Genomic DNA, 18,824 nt, shown 5'->3' on the forward strand with positions numbered 1-18,824 from the left:
CTGAAACCATGCAACCCATCTCAGGATTTAATGAACCTCAGGTTCTTTATATCTCGGCACATATGGTATTCAGTAAGAGGCTAAGTGATAGGCAAGATGTAGATTTATTAATATCCTTTGTAAAGAGGTTGCAGGAAAATGGGGCGTGAGAAGGTGGTCAGGTCCTGGGTGAGGCCCTGGGATTGGCTGTCCAGTGGAGGTCTTTGGCTCCATGCAGGAAAGAATTCAAGAGCGAGCCATAGTAAAGTGAAAGCAGAGATAGACATTTCATAGACAGAATGCAGTTCATCTCAGAAGGTGAGAACAGTCCTGGGAAAAACACTCCACAGAAATAGTGTAGGTCTTCTCAGGTTAAAGTCCCCAAAATATGGGGTGGTTTGTTTATATGAGCTGGATAATTTCCTAGGCTAATGAGTGGAAGGATTATTCCTACTATTTGGGGGAAGGGGAAGGGATTTCTAGGAAGTGGGCCACTGCTCACTTTTTGCCCTTTTATGATCAGCCTGGGAACTGTCATGGCATCTGTGGGTATGTCATTTAGCATGCCAATCTATTGCAGTGAGCATATAATAAGACTCAAGGTCTACTGGAAGTCAAATTGTCTGCCATCTTGGGCCTAATGTGTTCTAACCAGTTTATGTAGTATCTTCAAAGGCTATGTCATTCTTTTAACGGTTATGCCCTGCCCCTTCCCTCCTGTCTCATAACACCTCACTCCTCAGGAAGAATCCCTGAGCCTGTATTATAGCCCGTTCTCTTCTGTACCCTCTACTAGGAATGCAAGTCCTCACCAGATCACTTCTCCTCCTTTCCTACAAGATTCTGTGTGAATCTTTCTTCACAGCTTTGGTTGTGGAAGAGCCATCCTGCTCGTTCCCAGTGAGAATCATTCTATATGTAGTTGTAGTTTTTATATTTCCATGAGGGGAGGTGAGTCAAGCATCCTAGTATTCTGTCATCTTGAACCCACCCCAGGAAGGTACATTTTTATTCATTTGCAACAACTACATTTATATACTGCTTAAATAATTGGAACAACGCTTTGTAATGAGGTGTGCTTATTATTCTGTCACTGAATTAGAATTGGTTTATCCATTCATTCAGTGAATATTTGCTGACTGTTTACTCTGTGTCAGATACTATTAAAGGTGCTTGGGATATGTAAGTGAAAAAAGTAAATAGGATCTTTTTTTAAAAAAAATTATGGACTAATGAGGAAAGAAAGACAATGGAATAAACACAGTGGACTAAACTCGAAGGTCTGTGGTGAACAGTGAGAAGATTGGACAGATAAGGGAACCAATTGTTTGACAGCTTTAGATGTTATTTTAAAGAATTTAAATTAAACACAATATGCTGCTGCTGCTGCTGCAAAGTCACTTTAGTCGTGTCCGCCTCTGTGCGACCCCATAGACAGCAGCCCACCAGGCTCCTCCGTCCCTGGGATTCTCCAGGCAAGAACACTGGAGTGGGTTGCCATTTCCTTCTCCAATGCATGAAAGTGAAAAGGGAAAGTGAAGTCGCACAGTGGTGTCGGACTCTTAGCGGACCCCATGGACTGCAGCCTACCAGGCTCCTCCATCCATGGGATTTTCCAGGCAAGAGTACTGGAAAACCCAATATGCAGTGAGCAGCTAATGTGGATTCTTTAACTGACAACAGACATCATCAAAGTGTATTTTAGGGAGATTATGGGAATAGGTAGTATCTGAGATGGGAAGGAACTTGACATAAAAATGATTAGGGAACATTCTAGAGTAGCTAAACTCTAGACATGAGGTGTGAGGATGTAGAAGGATCTAGAAAGACATACATCTGAGCTAGCAAGAGTCTAGCTAAATTTTCATGATAACAGATAAAGGGAAGAAGAGATAAGAATAAAAGCTGACTACATTTTGAGCATAAATATTAAGGAAAATGTTTATCTACTTCCATGTACTAAAGTTTGAAATATATATCGGGGAAAAGTTTTCTGAAAATCAAATTGCAGTCTGCATTTTTGAAGGATTTCTTGTCTAATAATTCTGTTATAATTATCTTCATACCGTAATTAGAAATATAAAGAAGTATGTACAAAAAGAATCTCATTTGGTGAAAAATTTGAAACAACCAAAATAATGAACAATAGGAGATCAGTTTAAATAAAGTCTCATCTAGTCTAGTTGGATCCCTTAACTTCATTAAGTTGATTAAGAGAAAACTTTTGTTAAAGTTGAGACATTAAGTGGATATATACATGCCTTAAATATTTCCTTTACTTCAAACTTCTGTACATTTGTCAATTTTTGTGGGGCTATTGCCTTTTCCATACCAGTGGGCATATGATACCCATTAAAATATTGTCTACAGTGTTCAGTTTGAGTTTCTTTAAAATGACATGAGAATTTAGTAATATCTGCCAAACAATCTGAGTGCATAATTGTTGACTTTTATTACTTTTTTTTTTTTTTTCGCTTTTCTTGCTGATACCTAAATTACCATCTAAGTTTTAAATCACTTAAGTTTTTCCATTGCCACTCCATCAGTTCAGTTCAGTTGCTCAGTCGTGACCTACTCTGCGACCCCATGAATTGCAGCACGCCAGGCCTCCCTGTCCATCACCAACTCCCAGAGTTCACCCAAACTCATATCCATCCAGTCGGTGATGCCATCCAGCCATCTCATCCTCAGCCATCTCATCCTCTGTCATCCCCTTCGCCTCCTGCCCCCGATCCCTCCCAGCATCAGAATCTTTTCCAATAGACCACTCTAAAAACTTTGGCTTCCATTCATATACGGAAAATAAGTATAGTTTTGAATAGAAAAATTACAGTATCTGAGATATAATTTAACAGAATCTAAACTCTGTCTGCCCTGTTTGAGAATGGCATGTGGTATGTGTGTGGTGGGGGTTGAGAATGGGGGGAGTGTCCCTTTTTGCACTTTATATTCCATAATTGTTCCAATGCAAAAAGACTTGTAGCTCTCTTTTCAGTGTTTGTATTTATTTTAGCCCCAATGTGACAGCAAAATATGGAAATACCTAGGAAAACCTAGTGTCTAGAAGCACTGTACACTTTAGAATAATATTAGAAAATATGGAATTAGGTGGGAAGCAACATAAGGCTTTTGGGGGTGTTTAAGGAAGAAAGAAGGATGAAGAATCAGGTATAATTCCTAAAATGTCCCCTCCCCACATGCTGCCTTCACTTAGTTAATTGGTTCTCAAATACATAGGCTGATTAAAATCTCCTGGAGAGCTTTAAAAATACGATTGCCTGAGCTGCATCCCAGATATACTGATGCAGTTGATCTGAAGTGGGACCTAGGCCTCATTATTAAAAAAAAAAAAAAAAAAATTCCCAGATGATTCCAATGTGTATCTTGCATTAAAGTCTATTTTTTTTTTTTCAAGTGTTTTTAGCTCCTTATCCTTAGGTGGTGTTGGGTAACTTATGACTGACTACCTCCACCATCTAGGACAAAACTCTGTGGTTTGAGGAATTTCAATTGGCATATATGATCTTATTCTCTTGAGGTAGGAAGGTGAAGAGGAGGGTTATCTTCATTTTGGATCTGAAGGCAGTGTCATTTCCTTCATGTAGAGGCAAAGTAATACTGTTAATTTTCCAGCTACGTTCGGAGATCTAAGGAGGCATTACCATTACTGTAGTTGCTCAGTCGTGTCCGACTCTTTGCAACCCCATGCACTGTAACCTACCAGGCTCCTCCCTCCATGGGATTCTCCAGGCAAGAGTACTGGAGTGGGTTGCCATTTCCTTCTCCAAGGAGGCATAACTCAAGCTAATAGACAGTTCAGACTGTGGTTCAAGTCTTTTTTCATTTATCCTAAGTGGCATTGTACTATAAAGTATCCTTCAGGAAAGGATCAAGTGTGTGCCACAGAGGGTAAACTTACTTCATCTTTCTCTGCTGAATGGCTCACCACTGAAAGCCACAAATGACTCATATTAGGCCGAAGAATTGATGCTTTTGAACTGTGGTGTTGGAGAAGACTCTTGAGAGTCCCTTGGACTGCAAGGAGATCCAACCAGTCCATTCTAAAGGAGATCAGCCCTGGGATTTCTTTGGAAGGAATGATGCTAAAGCTGAAACTCCAGTACTTTGGCCACCTCATGCAAAGAGTTGACTCATTGGAAAAGACTCTGATGGTGGGAGGGATTGGGGGCTGAAGGAAAAGGGGACGACAGAGGATGAGATGGCTGGATGGCATCACCGACTCAATGGATGTGAGTTTGAGTGAACTCTGGGAGTTGGTGATGGACAGGGAGGCCTGGTGTGCTGCAATTCATGGGGCCGCAAAGAGTTGGACACGACTGAGCAACTGAACTGAACTGAACTGAGGCCCTAGAGAAGCCTATCTTTATGGCAGTGACCTTAAAATCATTGTTTATGACTTGTGTTAAGCAGCCTTTAAGATGGCCTCCAATAATTTTTGTTTTCTGGTTTGTCTGCCTTTGTTAATTCTTTCCCTTGCATACAGGCCGAAGTGATGGAACAGTACTGAAGATTAGGCTATGAAATACTGTGGCTTCCATTTGGGGCACTCTTTCTCTCTCATTCTTTCTAATTCCTTGCTCTGTGGGAAACGAACTGCCATGTGGCAAATGGAGCTTTGGCAAGGTTTATGTGGTGAAGAAGTGGTATTTCAAACCCACAACCAGTGAGTACCTAAGGTAAATTCCTCTCTGAGTTGAGCATTGAAGGAACAAATAACTGCAGTTCTGGCCAACACCTTGATTATAGCCTTACAAAAGATTCTAGCTAGAGACACCTAGCTAAACCTTGCCCAGGTTGCTGACCACATTAGCTATGAGATAATTAAAATCATTTTTAAACCATTAAGTTTTAAAGTTAAACCAATTTAAGCCATTAAGTTTTAGGACAATTTGTTATATAACAATAGATAATTAATATGTGGCTGACTGGATATGTCAAGAAAAAGGCCTTCTGTCTTCAAGATAAATGTTATTATTCATCTCATATTTCAGTTATTAGAATACAAGTTCTATTGATATGAAAATTAAATAAATTTTTATCATTTCATAAATTCAATTTGAAGATTTGGAAATTGGAACCATATAATAACCAGGAAGTAAAAGGAAACTGAAATATTTCTCAAGTGAGAGTAAATACAGGAGTTATTGGAAAGAGACTAGGACTTTCTCTGTTGCTTCCCATCAAGTCTTCTCAACTCAAGAAAAAGTATATTTTCTAGACAAGCCACTCAAAGTTAGAGGATGAGTGGAAAAATACGTGGGAGGAGTATTACCTTCATTGAAAGCAGCAGCTTTGCTGAATAAATATAGAAGTGGAATAAAAAGTAGCTGGGGGAGGGGCAATAGAGGGGTAGGACATTGAGATACAAACTATTTTGTCTAAAATAAGCTACAAGGATAAGTTGTACAAGACAGGGAATATAGCCAATATAATAACTATAAGTGGAGTATAACCTTCAAAAACTATGAATCACTGTATTGAACACCTATAAATTATATAATATGTATCAACTATACTTCAATAAAAAAATAAAATTTAAAAAAAGGAGTAACCTGGCAACAGTGCTGAAATGGCTAGACATGAAGTTTTTATGAACTATATCATATTAAGATATGCATTAAGAACTCAAACCAGACAGACCAATTAATAGGTATTCTCTAAAAACTCTGTTTTAAGGCAGTTGTAGAAATGTTCGAAGCTGATAATCATCTGGTGCCCACAGGTTGGTCATAGTGACCTGAATCTATTCTACGAGTGTGGTATACTCTGATTGACAGTAACCACTCGTTGTTGTTGTTCAGTTGCCCAGTCACGTCCAACTCTTTGCAACCCCTTAGACTGCAGCGTGCCAAGGAATCCCTGTCCCTCACCACCTCCCAGAGTTTGCCCAAGTTCACATTCATCGCATTGGTGATGCTGTCCAGCCATCTCATCCTCTGATGCCCTCTTCTCCTCTGCCCTCAATCTTTCCCAGCATCAGAGACTTTTCCAGTGATTCATCTGTTCGAATCGGATAACTGAAATACTGGAACTTCAGCTTCAGCATCAGCCCTTCCAGTGAATATTCAGGGTTTATCTTCCTTAAGATTGACTGGTTTGATCTCCTTGCTCTTCAAGGGACTTTCAGGAGTCTTCTCCAGCACCACAGTTCAAAGGCATCAATTCTTTGGCATTCTGCCTTCTTTACAGTCCAGCTCTCACAACTGTATATGTGACCACTAAGAAGACCATAGCGTTGACAATATGGACCTTTGTTGGCAGAGTAATGCCTCTGCTTTTCAACACACTGTCTATGTTTGTCATAGCTTTCCTGCTAAGAAGCAATTATCTTCTGATTGCATGGCTGCAGTCACCATCTATAGTGATTTTGTAGCCGAAGAAGAAGAAATCTGTCACTACTTTCACCTTTTCCCATTTATTTGACACTCAGTAATGGAGCCAGATGCCATGATCTTAGTTTTTTTTTTTTTTAATATTTAGTCTTAAGTTGGAGAAGGCAATGACAACCCACTCTAGTACTCTTGCCTGGAAAATCCCATGGGCGGAAGAGCCTGGGAGGCTGCAGTCCATGGGGTTGCGAAGAGTTGAACACGACTGAGCGACTTCACTTTCACTTTTCACTTTGATGCATTGGAGAAGGAAATGGCAACCCACTCCAGTGTTCTTGCCTGGAGAATCCCAGGGACGGGGGAGCCTGGTGGGCTGCCATCTATGGGGTCGCACAGAGTCGGACACGACTGAAGCGACTTAGCAGCAGCAGCAGTCTTAAGTTGACTCTTTCATTCTATTTCTTCACCCTCATCAAGAGGCTCATTAGGACAGGGTGCTCAGGGCTGGTGCACTGGGACGACCCAGAAGGATGGGATGGGGAGGGAAGTGGGAGGGGGGTTCAGGATGGGGAACACATGTAAACCCATGGCTGATTCATGTCAATGTATGGCAAAAACCACTACAATATTGTATAGTAATTAGACTTCCAATTAAAATAAATAAATTTAATTTAAAAAAAGAAAGAAAGAAAAAAGAGACTCATTAATTCTTTGCTTTCTCCCGTTAGTGTGGTATCATATGCATATCTGAGATTGTTGATGTTTCTCCTGCATATCTTGATTCCAGCTTGTAACTCATCCAGCCCAGCATTTCTCATGATGTGCTCAGCCTATAGGTTAAACAAACAGCGTGACAGCAGACAGCCCTGTCGTACTCCTTTCTCAATCTTGAACCAGTCAGTTGTTCCATACACGGTTCTAACTGTTGCTTCTTGACCCACATACAGGTTTCTCAGGAGATAGGTAAGATGGTCTGGTATTCCTGTCTCTTTAAGAGCTTTCCACAGCTTATCATGATCCACATAGTCAAAGGCTTTAGCATAGTCAATGAAACAGAGATAGAAATTTTTCTGGAATTCCCTTGCTTTCTCTGTAATCCAGCAAATGTTGGCAATTTGATCTCTAGTTCCTTTTCCTTTTCTAAACCCAGCTTGGACATCTGGAATTTGTTGGTTCATATAATGCTAAAACCTAGCATGCAAGATTTTAAGCATGACCTTACTAGCATGTGAGATGGATGCAGTTGTGTGATAGGTAGCATCTTCTTTGGTACTACCCTTCTTGGGAATTGGAGAAGGAAATGGCAACCCACTCCAGTATTCTTGCCTGGAAAATCCCATGGATGAAGGACGCTGGTAGTCTATAGTCCATGGGGTCGCAAAGAGTTGGACACAACTGAGCAACTTCATTTTTTCACTTTTTTTCTTGGGAATTGGGATGAGGATTGACCTTTTCCAGTCCTGTGGCCACTGTTGGGTCTTCCAGATTTGCTGACATAATGAATGCAAAACCTTGATGGCATCAACTACTCATACTACGGTCCTTAAATGTTTTTAGCATCACTGTAGTAAACTTTTATAATATATAAAGTTTTGGTTTTCTTTAACCAAGTGTCAACTGTGTGTAAAGTTGAACTGTGTGAAGTACAGGCTCTCTTGTGTCTTATTCATGCCTAGGTATATGGCAGTAGGATAGTAGTGTAAATGAAGCCACATGATAAAACTTATACATCTTTCTGATATATCACTTTTTCCCACTGGTGTGAATTTTATATTAAAGCAGACATAAGTGCATTATGGAATAAAATGCAAAAATCACATGAGTTTTAAGAAAAATTTTCAAGAAATTTTGTGTCTTTGGTGGGATACCTTTTCATTATTCCTTAGACTCATTCTCTACCTCTACTATTATTGATGTTTCAGTAGGAAATTTGAGAGGCATTGATTTAGGGTATTTGTGGTTACAGAATTGCCTTTAGTACAGCCAGTTCCAGGCTTCCCAGGTGGCTCAGTAGTTAAAGAATCTGCCTGCAATGCAGGAAATGCACGAGATACAGGTTCAATCCCTGGGTTGGAAAGATCCCCTGGAGGAGGGCATGGCAACCCACTCCAGTATTCTTGCCTGGAAAATCCCATGGACAGAAGAACCTAGTGGGCTTAAATGCACAGGGTAGCAAAGAATTGGACACCACTAAAGTGACTGACGCACACACAGCCAGTTCCATAGTCCATCTCTATGTTCTTTAAGAACCAGAAGGGGCAAACACTAAGAGATGGAAACCAAGAATTTATATCCAGCATCCTTTCTTTTCTGTCATTAAGATGAATTTTTGCCAGCTCAAAGCCTGATAATTTATATTATAGCATTTTTATGTAAAAATATTTTAGCTCACTAACTGCATTGAAAATATATTTTTTATTCTTTTGTTAACTATTCAGTTTTTTCCTTCCTAATTCTTGAAAACCAATGTATTTAACCAGTTTTCTCTTTCAAAGAACATTTAGAAAAGATTACTCTGTTTATCTGGCTAATTTGCACAATGCTCTCCATTTGTAAATAAAGAGGTGCATGTAAGAGTTGAATAGGAATCAGAATTGGAAATTTCATTTTTTTCCTCCTTTTTATTCAATTCATCACAGTATAGACTAATTATTATATATCAAGTGAATTTCCCAACATGGCACATTTGAATGTAAATGTAAAGGTTATATTTCTATAGGAATACTTTTTTTAAAGGCTATTAACTAATAATTGTAATCATCTAAGAGCAAGAAGCACATGCTGAGTGAGCTCAACTCTTGTGGCAGCTCTGAACCTAACCTGCTGTGTTATTGGGATCTATTAAAATATAATCTCAATTCCCTGGTCTACAAATGAAATAGTAAGGACTAAGATTCCTTGCAGTTGTAAGACTCTTGAATTCTAAATGTATGTAATTAGTACAGATTTTATTTTCTAAAACTTGCACATTAAGTATAAATAAAGGGGGGAGGATAAAGAATTATTAAGTGTTTCTAGAAACACTACTGGATCAGATTTACTGCTAAATATTGACTAATTCAGTCTTGCTTTATAATTTGTTCATGAGTATAACTCTAGTCAGAGTATTTGATCCTAATATAGCTCATAGCTTATATACATACACACTATTTCTGTTTAAATTTCCATATAACCATGTTTCACCCTAACTTTTAAAAATTAGTTAAAATTAGTTTCATTATGAATTCACTTTGATATTAAACATTCAATGAATTAATATAAAAAATTTATTATGGGTAGAGACACTCTGCTAGGCAGTAAGGAAAACAAATAATGAGAAACATCGATTCTTCTCTTGGTATGTTCCCAAGATACCGGGCACAGAAGCCTGATCTAGGAACCTAAGTTATTCAAGGCCCTGGAGTCAAATAATAAAGACGATTAGACATGGCATTTCCCCAGAGTATACCTGAGGACAGGCAATCCTTTATAGCTTCCTACAGCCTCATCATGTAGGTGAGCCACAAGAAAATCAAATGAATCTGTTATTTCTGTTGACCTAGCCTTTTTATGTAACTCTTACCTATAAATGTATTATGAGATATTTGTATGAAATAAAGGGACTTTAGTGACAAATAGTTTGAAATCAAAACCACCATTTGTTAGCATATCAGCAGTTTAACTTAGATAAATGTTGGCCTTCAATTGAACAATAAAGTACTACGAAGATCTTCTAATGGAAGTATTATGAACTAGAAATTTATCTTTCCAATAAGTCCATCATATGTAGCCTGACCTCAAGCCTTGATTACTATTCAGAGTCTCAAATCCCTAACTATAGACTCCACTTCAGACATTGTGTCTTCCCCATTCAATAGGAAAGCAACTTTCAATGCTGGCATATTTTAAATGGCAGAGATTTCTAGAGATTAGAAAAACTACTAACTTAAGTATGCATATTTTAAAAGTATTTTACTTTTCTTCTCATGAACTTAAACAAAGCTTAACTTTTAAATCCTGTAAGTCCTTTTATCTGCAGTGATTTTACTTATAAGATCCAATTTAGTTGACGAGAATATGTCGCAAAACATAGTTCACATTTTTGTATTGTTCCCTGTGAGACGTCTATTGTAAGAAATGCTGCAGGCTGTCATTTTTGTCTGCCATCCAGGATTTGCTGGCCTGACTGCTGTGTACTAGACTTGATGTTGGTCACAAGGGGGAGGGGGACTTGCAGTGGAGCCAGACGGTTTTGTTATTGCTTTAGAATTAAAAGCATATGAAACAGATACAGCTTATTAAGGTTTTTTTTTTTTTATAAATAACATAAACTTAAATAACAAAACAGTAAAGTTCAAATACAACTTAAAATAGAGTTTAATGCTGTAACCAGAGGAGAAAAGCACGATTATTTGCAGGAAGAACGTTATTAAAAGCCATATTCCTGAATATGAATTATACAAAAGAAAGATTATGTTACCTCAAAAAAACATAAAAGATTTTTGGATTTTACTTTTAGGGATTATAAAATGTTATTTTGTGGTGAGTGAGATGAAATACAGTATTATCATCATTATTGCTATTTTATATACAAGATTTTTTAAAACATCCTGTAAGCAATACCCTTTCAATTGGAGCAGCATTACGAATTTTGTTCTTGTTAATTGGTAGGTACAAGCATGTTCTAATTCTATACTTTTATAAAACTACTGCTTTGACTCATTTCCATAATGGAATTTTTGAGAATACTTGTTTATTTTCTAAGTAGAGTGGTTCATAATTTTTCACTAGAACGTATTCAAATACTGCTCATCTTCCATAGTTAGTGTTGGCTTGATTATCTGACAGATCATTCCAGCAGCCTTTAGGTCTGACACATCTTATATAACATCATCTGCATTATTATTATTATAGCAGCCATTTTATAAGCAGATAGGAATATTTAAATAATCATTATCAGATAATCAAATCTAACATACTCTTAAGGGTAAATTAACTTAAGAAAAAAACATTACTATTACTAACATCATGATTGTACAACCAGTTTTACAACTTTTTACAACTTTTAGTTACTAAATCTGATTTTTGTGTATATTTTTTTCAAATCTTTCTTTAACACAGTCTCTTAAAATAAACATAAATGCGCAAGTCCAGCTTGATCAGTTTTTCAGTAGTTTTCCAGCCTTTCTTGGTTAGTTTAAAAAAGAGAAAAGAAAAGATAAAAAAGAAAACAGTCCACTTAAAGAAATCTCCCTGCTGGAACTGGTTTCTTATATGCCATATATGATTAGGTTATTGCCATAGGAAGAAAGTGGGCTGTTTTTTGTTCTTTCTTCGTTTTTTTCCCTCTTACTGGAACCCCCTTTTGATTTAAGGCAACAAACATTTCTCCTCCACTGTGTGTCCATTTAGCTGATGCATATGTGTTGTAATGGTTTTCCAGAATTAATTCTTTGAAGTTGCAGTCCTCATTGCATTCTTTCTGCAATGAAGAACAACAAACAACATTATCCAAATGATTTTTAGAAGGACTCAAACAAAGAATAAGCATAATATTTGGTAAAATTAAAACCTACATGACTTTTTTGATCAAGAATAATGCAGTTTGTTGGATAGTGTATTTGAAAAAAGATCAGATTTTTATACAAAGCTAAAATGCTATACATTTAGTTATGCAACATAGTTCCATATGCAACATAGTTCCATTGCTTTTTGGCAATCAGTTGCTACTATTCTTAAGAGCTATTTTCCTCTAATTAGCAGCTCTCATATTACTATGCCCAAGTCACTCTTTTCCTAACCTTGAGATTTTTATATAATTAGTAGATCCTCTGACTGAGCACACACACATACTCCTTCCCTCAGCTGAAGTCATATTTTACAACTTTTATTCATTTACTATTATACTACCTGTGATAGTGGTGGAAAATTAAAAAGTTAATTTGCTCATCCATCCAACTTGTCATTCATTCAGTTAAACTTATATTTTTATGTAATCCATGCCAGGAATACAAAAGAAAAGTCAATTACACTATATTATAGTGGGATAAACTGTTACATATTTGTATTGTAATAAAGAGGGAACAATGGGAATGCTTACAAGTCAAAGTCTATCATTGTGAGATTGTGTTGATAAACAAAAGTCTGGATTTTTTTCACCAAGAATTTTCATATTAACAAAGTGCAAACTGCATGGACTTTAACAAAAAGAGCTGACAGATGGAAATTTTATATTTTAAAGATCTAAAGTGCAAATGAAATTTTAGAGCTAGAAGGATCCTTGCATGCATGCATGCTCAGTTGCTGACTCTTTGCAGCACTTTGGACTGTGGTCCGCCAGGCTCCTCTGTCCATGAGATTCTCCAGGCAAGAATACTGGAGTGGATTGCCACTTCCTCCTCCAGGGGATCTTCCCAACCCAGGGATCAAACCCACATCTCCCGCATTGCAAGTGGATTCTCTACCACTGAGCCATTGGGGAAGCCCAAAAGGATCCTTAAGGGTCAGTTAATCCAACTTATTTTACAGATGATGAAACAAAGGCCAGAGAGCTTAAACAGATTGTCCAAGGTGACACAGAAAACATTTTTCCTTAATTCCTAAATAGAAAATGTTTTAATGAAATCATTGAATTACATAGTGTGAGAGGAATTAATTTCATTTTTACTTTTCAGAAAGGGAAGATACTTTTGACAAAAATAAGTTTGAGAAATTAAGTCTAAGCTATCATCTATCAATACCTTTGCATAGAGCTTTCCTTCCTTGTTCATTGCAAGATAATATTCACTTTCCACTCCTTTGATTGCTACAATTCCAACAGCCACTGTCCTGATTTCCATGATGTCTGCAAGGAATCACAGAAAGATATGTCAGTTATTCACTTAGTTTTATAGATTATCCAAGAATGACCATTTGTTCTTATTTGTTTCAACTGGGAGTTAAGATTATTAATGTGATTATTTACTCAGCCTGACACCCCGACCCACTCAGAACATGTAAATACAAACACTTAGTCCTTATAAAATGTGGGAAGTGCAAACTATCAATTTTTTTATTTTGCAGAAAAAGATATTTGGTTTCAAAAAAGTTACGTATTTGAAGCTTTTTCTTCTCTACAATTATATTTCCAATTTACTATAATCATTGTTCAGTTGCTAAGTTGCATTTGACTCTTGCAAATGCCATGGACTGCAGTATCCCAGGCTTTCGTATCCTTCACTGTCTCTGAGTTTGCTCAAACTCATGTTCATTGAGTCAGTGATGCCATCCAACCATCTCATCCTCTGTCACCCCCTTCTCCTCCTGCCCCCTCTTTCCCAGTATCACACTCTTTTCCAATGCTTCCACTCTGCGTCAGGTGGCCAGAGTATTGGAGCTCCAGCTTCAGCATCAGTCCTTCCAATGAATATCTGGGTTGATTTCCTTTAGGATTGACTGGTTTGATCTTGAGAGTCCAAGGAACTCTCAAGAGTCTTCTCCAGCACCATAATTCAAAAGCATCAATTCTTTGTCACTTAGCCTTCTTCATGGTCACTTACATACATGACTACTGGAAAAACCATAGCTATGTCTATATGTAAAATATATATACATATATGCTAACATCACTTTGTCAGAAAGTGATGTCTGCTTTTTAATACACTAAGTTTGTCTTAACTTTTCTTCCAAGGAGCAAGTGTCTTTTAATTTCATGGATACAGTCACTGTCTGCAGTGATTTTGGAGCCCAAGATAATAAAACTGCCACTGTTTCCATTTTTCCCCATCTATTTGCATGAAATGTTGGGACCAGATGCCATGATCTTGGTTTTTTGAATGTTGAGTTTCAGCCAGCTTTTTCACTCTCCTCTTTCACCTTCATCAAGAGGTTCTTTAGTTTCTTTTCACTTTCTGTCATTAGGATGGTGTCATCTGCATATCTGAGGCTGTTTGTATTACTCCTGGCAATCTTAATTCCAGCTTGTGAGTCATCTATCCTGGCATTTTGCGTGATGTACTCTGCATATAAGTTAAATAAGCAGGGTAACGATATATAGCCTAGACATATTCCTTTCCCAATTTTGAACCAGTCATTTGTTCCATGTAATGTTCTAACTTGCTTCTTGACCTGCCTACAGGTTTCTCAGGAGACAGGTAAGGTGGTCTGGTATTCCTGTCTCTTTAAATATTTCCCACAGTTTGTTGTGAACCACATAGTCAAAGGCTTTAGTGTAGTCAATGAGACAGAAGTAGATGTTTTTCTGGAATTTCCTTGCTTTATCTATGATCCAGTGGAATTTGGCAATTAAATTTCTGGTTCCTCTGCTTTTCTAAACCCAGTGTACATCTGGAAGTTCTTGGAGAATTTTGACCATTACTTTGCTACCATGTGAAATGAGCACAACTGTATGATTGTTTGAACATTCTTTGGGATTGCCCTTCTTTGTGATTGGAATGCAAACTGACCTTTGTGAGTCCTGTGGCCACTGCTGAGTTTTCCAAATTTGCTGGCATACTGAGTGCAGCACTTTAACTGCATCATCTTTTAGGATTTGAAATAGCTCAGCTGAAATTCCATCACTTCCACTAGTTTTGTTTGTAGTAATGCTTCTTAAGGCCCTCTTGATTTCACACTCCAGGATCTGGCTCTAGGTGAATGACCACACCATCATGGTTATCTGAGTCATTAAGACCTTTTTTGTATAGTTCTTCTGTGTATTCTTGTCACCTCTTCTTAATCTCTTCTGTTTCTGTTAGGTCCATACAATTTCTGTCCTTTATCGAGCCCATCTTTGCATGAAATGTTCCCTTGGTATCTCTAATTTTATTGAGATCTCTAGTCTTTCACACTCTGTTGTTTTCTCTATTTCTTTGCATTGCTATAATCATAATAACAATAATACTTAATGTTTACTGAGTTGATACCACATGCAAAGGATTGTTTAAGCACTCTTATATATTAATACATTTACTTATCACCAAGCCTATAAGGCAAGTACTCATATTATCCCCAGTTTATAGATCAAGCTCAGGCACAAAGAAGTTAATTAATTTGCCCAGATTCTCTCAGCTGGTAAGTGGCAGAAGTGGAATTTGAACCTGAGTGGTCTGGCTCTTAATCACTATATAATACCGTGAAAGTATATAACTCGTAACATCTTTACTTTTGTACTTAAACTTTATAGTAATGATTATTGCTGACATAATATATTCTGAAAGCCAGTTCTGTCCTCAGCTCAATTCAGAGCTGCTCAATTCGAACCCTGCCCTCTTGGAGCACTTTCTCTAGCAGCTAACTGTTCTTCTTATTCAGTTCGGGAAGATCAAAGGGAAGTAATTTATGCAGCAAAATCCAGTTAGTTTAAATTTATATCAATACAATGAAGAATGGATTCAGCATATTTGTAGTACCTTCAAAATTGGGTAAATATATCTATTTAAGGACATACGAAATAGTGGCTTTCTGAAGATCTTACCACTGTAAAAATGCTGTGAAGAAGTCAGTGTTTACCTTTCCTTTCCTTCAAGTCCCTTTATTTCTGCTATTTCCCTCTTATTCAATATTACACTTTCTCTTAGATAGAAAGAAGAGTACTGATGCAAAGGCTTAGAGTATCTTTCAGGGCCAGATTTACTTAGGGAATGAAATCTGTCATATTTGCTGGCTTTTCTTTTATAGACCCACTGTCTATAAAATATAACTGTAGAATGATAGAGGTAATGTGAATTACAATATGTAGACACTTTCCCTTCAGGCTCAGTCGTGATAATACATTCATACTGTAAAATCTGGATTTATGTTTACAAGAAGTTCATGTTTATATATAACGTAATAAATGTGTTCCCAAATATGTAAGGCATATTACATGAGTGCATTGAGTTGTTACCATAATGACTGTGGTAATATAATGACAGACTTCAAAAAAAATCAAAGAGATCAGCTCATACAATAGAACATGAAAAATGAAACAATATGTCAAGTAAATTGGCCATTTAGCCTCATTAGCAATATTTTTGTCAACAATATTGTCAACAGAATTATCAGTTTATTCATTAGGATATCTCCCTTACAAACTAGGAAATATGCCCAAAATGGCTTCCCTGGAGGTTTTTTTCCCCTGTGATTTAATCATTCATTAAACCATTTTGCCTATTTGTTATTTAAGCCTGTATTGTACTGAGAATGAGAAATGAGGAACCTAGGTATAAATTGCTACTACATTTTAAAAAACTTCTCCAACATCTCCTCCTAGAATTTTAGGTGTTTCCCTATTAAATATCCATGCTAATTCTTTGTTCATATAATTAGTGGCATTTATGATTTTAGTGTTTGAACGTTTCTTGCTTGAAACAATTTTTTAAGAATTTATCTTTTAGAGAAGTTTTAGGTTCACAGCAAAATTGAGGGGAAGGTGCAGAGATTTCAAGCTGGTTTTAGAAAAGGCAGAGGAACCAGAGATCAAATTGCCAACATCCACTGGATCATCAAAAAAGCAAGAGAGTTCCAGAAAAACATCTATTTCTGCTTTATTGACTATGCCAAAGCCTTTGACTGTGTGGATCACAATAAACTGTGGAAAATTCTGAAAGAGTTGGGAATACCAGACCACCTGACCTGCCTCTTGAGAAATTTGCATGCAGGTCAGGAAGCAACAGTTAGAACTGGACATGGAACAACAGACTGGTTCCAAATAGGAAAACGAGTACATCAAGACTGTATATTGTCATCCTGCTTATTTAACTTATATGCAGAGCACATCATGAGAAACACTGGGCTGGATGAAACACAAGCTGGAATCAAGATTGCTGGGAGAAATTTCAGTAATCTCAGACATGCAGATGACACCACCCTTATGGCAGAAAGTGAAGAAAAACTAAAGAGCCTCTTGATGAAAGTGAAAGAGGAGAGTGAAAATGTTGGCTTAAAGCTCAGCATTCAAAAAACTAAGATGATGGATCCAGTCCCATCACTTCATGGCAAATAGATGTGGAAACAGTGGAAACAGTGACAGACTTTGTTTTTCTGGGCTCCAAATTTACTACAGGTGGTGGCTGCAGCCATGAAATTAAAAGACACTTGCTCCCTGGAAAAGTTATGACCAACCTAGACAGCATATTCAAAAGCAGAGACATTACTTTGCCAACAGAGGTCCGTCTAGTCAAGGCTATGATTTTTCCAGTAGTCATGTATGGATGTGAGAGTTGGATTATAAAGAAAGCTGAGCGCTGAAGAATTGATGCTTTTGAACTGTGGTTTTGGATAAGACTCTTGAGAGTCCCTTGGAATTCAAGGAGATCCAACCAGTCCATCCTAAAAAAAATCAGTCCTGAATATTCATTGGAGGGACTGATATTGAAGCTGAAACTCCAACATTTTGGCCACCTGATGTGAAGAACTGATTCATTTGAAAAACCCCTGATGCTGGGAAAGATTGAAGGCAGGAGGAGAAGGGGACAACAGAGGATGAGATGGTTGGATGGCATTACCATCTCGATGGACATGAGTTTGAGCAAGCTGTGGGAGTTGGTGATGGACAGGGAAACCTGGTATGCTACAGTCCATGGGGCTGCAAAGAGTTGGACATGATTGAGTGAACTGAACTGAGTGATAGTTTAGAAACTTGATGTGGTGACTTTAATTGTAATATCATAAAAATATCTGGATTAATAAAATATATATCAAATCAATTATATTTCCTCCTACAGAAAATTAAAATGAATTATAAGCAACAGTATATGCCAGTTGCTAAGAACAGAATAGAAAATAAATTCAATAGTTATTCAGAAGAAAGAGGTATTACATATCCTAGGTGGTCAACAGAGGATTTGAGGAACAGATGGAACTTGAATTACATCTTGAAGAAGATATAAGGTTGACATAGATAGAATGGAAACATCATGCTAATTGAGAGATAAAAGTTTATGTAAGATAATAGAGTCTATGATTCATAACTCATTTTTAGAAGATAGAAATTAGAGCTATCTGGAGTAGGAAATGTATCAAAGAAATAGAACAAGTTAGAAAAAAAGTTAGGATGAGTTTTTTGAAGGCCTTGATTGCCAATTTATTAATAAAAAATTTTTAAATTTATTTGTCAACAGTGAGGAGTCTTTGAATGTTTGAAATTTGAAAAATGTCAGATTGTGTTTTAGGAAAATTATTTGGATATGCAGAGTAGATAAAAAGAAAATTTCTAGAATTGTACAACCCTGGTTTTCTTCTTATGCTAATATTATGAGCTGTCCCATAATTGGCCATTATTTTGATTTTTAAATAGGTCAGTAAATAGTTTTAAAATGTCTCAGTTTAATTTTGAGTACAGGAAGTATCAGTAGTTGTAAACTCATATGAACAAAAGCTCTTTGGGTCCTCAGTAGTTTTTAAGAGTATAAAGTTGTCTCAAGTCTAAAAAACTTGAAAACATCTTTTCTAAATTAATTCAATTCCTTCTGGTCTTTTTAGTTGCACTTTGTACTTTGTATATTGTACCCTTGTTATTGTAGATACATAGCATTGGTTATTTTATAAATAACTGTA

The 18,824-nt window shown here is 37.0% G+C and overlaps 2 protein-coding genes across 2 annotated transcripts in view; one reads left to right on the forward strand and one right to left on the reverse strand.

The window, feature by feature from the left end:
- Positions 1-18,824, forward strand: part of FAM227B (family with sequence similarity 227 member B) — a 203,824-nt gene that overhangs the window by 60,289 nt on the left and 124,711 nt on the right. The window lies entirely within an intron of this gene.
- The window catches only part of FGF7 (fibroblast growth factor 7), a 61,722-nt gene continuing 53,452 nt past the window's right edge, over positions 10,555-18,824 (reverse strand). Inside the window, exons 3-4 of the mRNA XM_055538018.1 lie at positions 13,049-13,152; positions 10,555-11,790 (exon numbers count right to left, since the gene is read on the reverse strand). Coding sequence (XP_055393993.1) covers positions 11,596-11,790; positions 13,049-13,152 — 299 coding nt within the window. The 3' untranslated portion in view covers positions 10,555-11,595. The remainder of the gene's footprint in view (positions 11,791-13,048; positions 13,153-18,824) is intronic.

Source organism: Bubalus kerabau, chromosome 10, assembly GCF_029407905.1.
Source record: "Bubalus kerabau isolate K-KA32 ecotype Philippines breed swamp buffalo chromosome 10, PCC_UOA_SB_1v2, whole genome shotgun sequence".
Taxonomy (NCBI): domain Eukaryota; kingdom Metazoa; phylum Chordata; class Mammalia; order Artiodactyla; family Bovidae; genus Bubalus; species Bubalus kerabau.